Source organism: Sesamum indicum, linkage group LG1 (genome assembly GCF_000512975.1).
Source record: "Sesamum indicum cultivar Zhongzhi No. 13 linkage group LG1, S_indicum_v1.0, whole genome shotgun sequence".
In the NCBI taxonomy this organism is placed as follows: domain Eukaryota; kingdom Viridiplantae; phylum Streptophyta; class Magnoliopsida; order Lamiales; family Pedaliaceae; genus Sesamum; species Sesamum indicum.
The window spans coordinates 5,573,642-5,577,265 of NC_026145.1; the positions used below are offsets into that span (position 1 = coordinate 5,573,642).

The 3,624-nt window shown below is 38.1% G+C and overlaps 1 protein-coding gene across 1 annotated transcript; it reads right to left on the bottom strand.

Annotated features, from left to right (window-relative positions):
- LOC105157264 lies at window positions 393-779 on the bottom strand. The gene has a single exon (XM_011073635.1). It carries the CDS (start codon window positions 777-779, stop codon window positions 393-395), a length of 387 nt encoding a protein of 128 aa, XP_011071937.1.

The following is a 3,624-nucleotide window of genomic DNA, read 5'->3' on the forward strand; positions in this document are numbered from 1 at the left end:
CCATCATTATCTAAAACAAGAATAAAAAATAATATTCTTGATCATGCTCAGTACATAATAACAACCTTTTAATTCTATTCAAATATGATCACTAATAACTAAGTTGAGAGATCCCACGGCTTCCGTAGCGACGACCTTCCCATTGCTTAGCCTTAGAATCATCTCGCCCTTACTTAGTCTTCTGCTTCTTTCCAGCACCTGCAAGTTATTGCAGATGTGAGACAGCTGGTATCAATACCCAAGAAGCTGAATTAGTTATCATATTCAGTTCAATCAAAAATGTACCTGGGTTGGACAGGAGTTGTGGTAATGTCTCTTCCAATGCCCCTTTCCTAGGCAATGTATGCAGACATCATTTGCCTTCGACCGTTGAGAACTGCCAACCTTCCCTTTCACTTTGCCCATTCCCATGGGACCGTAGGAGTGCTCGGAGCGCTACCAGTAGCTGCGATAACTTTTCCCTTCCCCTTCTTCCTCTTCCAGCGTTTGGCTCTCTTGCCTTTCATTTTGGAGGTTGAAGCCTCTCCTACTAGTACCACCAGTTTAGACTTGTGCGTCGTCGCCTCGTATTGGTCCATCATATTTGTTAACTTATGAATAAACTTCTCAAGTACGTTCATGTTGTAGTTAATAATAAACAGGTCGTAAGACGGAGGAAGTGACTGAAGGATCATGTCAATGTACGTGTCATTGTCAAGCCCAACTTTGAGGTCTTTGAGCTTCTCCACTAGGGATAGCATCTTAACCCCATGACTTTTTATAGATGATCCTTCGACCATCTTTGTCCCGAAAATGTGGCGGCATATCTAATATGCCTATCAAGAACCGGATAAACTTCTTTCACGTGGAGCATTATCAAGGGAACATCATCCAGCCTATTATATTATATGTCATTGAACACAAAGCCAATATGATACTATGGACCTTGCGGCTATCCTCAAGCCCCTTCTCTAACGTGACACGCACTTCGGGCTAGGACCCTTCCGGCAAGGATGTTGGGAGCGGCTTGTCTAAGACATAGCCTTGGTTCTCGAAATCTAGGACAATCCTTAAATTTCGCAGTTAGTCGTTATACTTCGTGCCATTGAATTTTTTAATCTCCGTAATCATGGTAAAAAGGTTCTTAGATATTTTCTAGAAAATTAAAAATAAATAGAAATCAGCTAATGATTATAATATTATGAACAAGCTTAAGGACTTGGTCTTTAGTCCTTAACTTTTCCACTATTTATACGTAAGCCCACCACTCTCAAGTGGGGTTTCAGGAATAACGTCTTCTAGTGGGCTTGGGATCTACAAGCGAATTTTTCATGCCTCACTTTTATAATTCACATGGCAAAAGCCTCATGGGAGGTATCCAATACCATTCTCATTCCATGAGATTCCCAAGATCTTTTACCTCACCTCTTTACATCATTCCGATGACTTTAACTGAGTCATGTTACTCGGTGTTAGGCCCGATCCATCAACCAAATCACATTTCAACGTGCCCCCCCCCTACGACTCGTGAGTCAGGACAACGGTGAACATGTTCCATCATTCACAACAATGGTGCAGCTTTTCCTGAATTGTATAATTTGGATATTTCCATAAGCAAACTTACAAGCAAAGGGGCTCAATACTTTTAGTCCTCTACTTTAAGAAATTTTCAAAGTTCCTAAATTGGAAACGTTCAATAAATTTAATCCTCTACTTTATGAGACTTTCAAAAAAGTACCAAAATTAAAAAAAAATTGATACATGTTCTTTGTTTTACGTGATTTATGTAACTAAATGTGTCAAGTTTTCTAATTTGGGACCATTTTGAAATTTTCATAAAGTATGGGACTAAATATGTCAACTTTTTTTAATTTTGCGATCACTTTGGAAATTTCATAAAGTAGAGAACTGAAAATGTTGAAGCCTCTATCTTATGGGACTATAAGTATAATTTTACATTATGTAAGTTTACGACTTCTAAATGTCAGTTGTATGCTTTCTATTGTTTTTAATACTCCCGTTTTAGCTTATTATCTTACATATCGGAAAATTATAATTAGGAACATCTTAGTATTGTTCTTGCTAGGTTTCTAAATGGGGGGTAGGTTTATGACCTAAGACTAAAGCAACAACAAAAACATAAACCTAATCCAAATTTGTAAGTCAGGTGAGTAATTGTAAATTTGAAAATATGTGGTAGATAATAAATTAAATAAACAATTAATTTCAGGACAAATCGAAAGAAGTAATTTTGAAATGAAGAATTGGATATATTTGAATAAATAAATAAATTTATACATTTTAATAAATTTTCATATATAGTTAAATATATATAAACAAAATATAAAAAATAAAAAAATAAAAAAAATATAAAACCTAATCTAAACGCTCCTCGTCAGCGTCCTGATTCTCGATCTGGGGATTCGTCAGAGGCGGTGATGCAATCTGACCAGCGTCTTGATTCTTGGTCGGGGGATCCATCATGTCGGAAATCATCGTCTCAAGGTGGGCGATGCAGTCCTCCATGACCGTATTTGGCGGTGGCGGTGGCGGTGACGGTGTCGATGGCGATGGTGATGTGAATGTGTGATTGGAGACGTGGGCTTCAGAACCAAGGTCGAATACTCAACCCTTGTTTTTGCCCCTGATTGCAACCAACCACACATGATGCTCTGTCATCGCCACCGAAGCCTCAGAATCAACGGGGGCATCAAGGTCGTCGGCCGTGGATTGGAGCTGATGATCCAGTAAAACAAATAAAGTTGTTAGTAATTTGATTAAATGAAGAATTAATTATTAAAAAAATAATATTAATAATATTTTATTAAATGGAGAATTTAGTTACTTACCGACACCCTCAGCTCGCTCCAACCTCCGCTCTCTTTCTTCTTTTAGCAATGCTGAATAATTCCATTTGTTTAGGTGGCCGTCCAAGCTCTATTTCCTATATAAGAAAAAATAGTTAATTAGCATCATATTTAAAAATAATAATTTAACAAACACAAATTATTATTTACTTACCAACTTCCTCTTATACATGCCAATGAGGAAGACCCCCTCGATACACAGTCGAGGACGCGGTGGGGTTTGCTGCCTAGTTCGCCTTATTCTTGGAGGACTCCTCCTGGAAGTCCTCGCTGGCCCAGTATACCTAGAGCTGGAGCTAGACCTTGTTGGCCAGCCATAGTGGCCTGACTAGGCTGGACGGGGCAACCAAAAAGGTTTTCCGGATGTATTTCCCGGCCCACATGTGGAAGATCCAAAACATGGACTCATCGGCACAGTCCTACAAGTAGGTCATCTGCAGTAATATGATTAAACAAAATATTAGTAAAATAAATTAAATAATTAGATTATATATTAAATAAAATTAAATTAATTTAAAATTAATTATCTTTATGCTCTCGAACCAAAAATGCTGGTGCTTTGGCGGCACCTGCCTCAATACGGCCACGGGAGGGGGAGATGTCCCCGCACGACCACATTGTTGCACTCGTGGACAACGACCACATAGATGCGCTCGTGGAACTGCTCATCAGACCTTAAATTAATTTGATATTAAATAATTAATCAATATTTTTAAAATAAAATAATTAAAAATAAAAAAAATTAGGTACACAAACTTACCTCACGTCATTGAGGCTG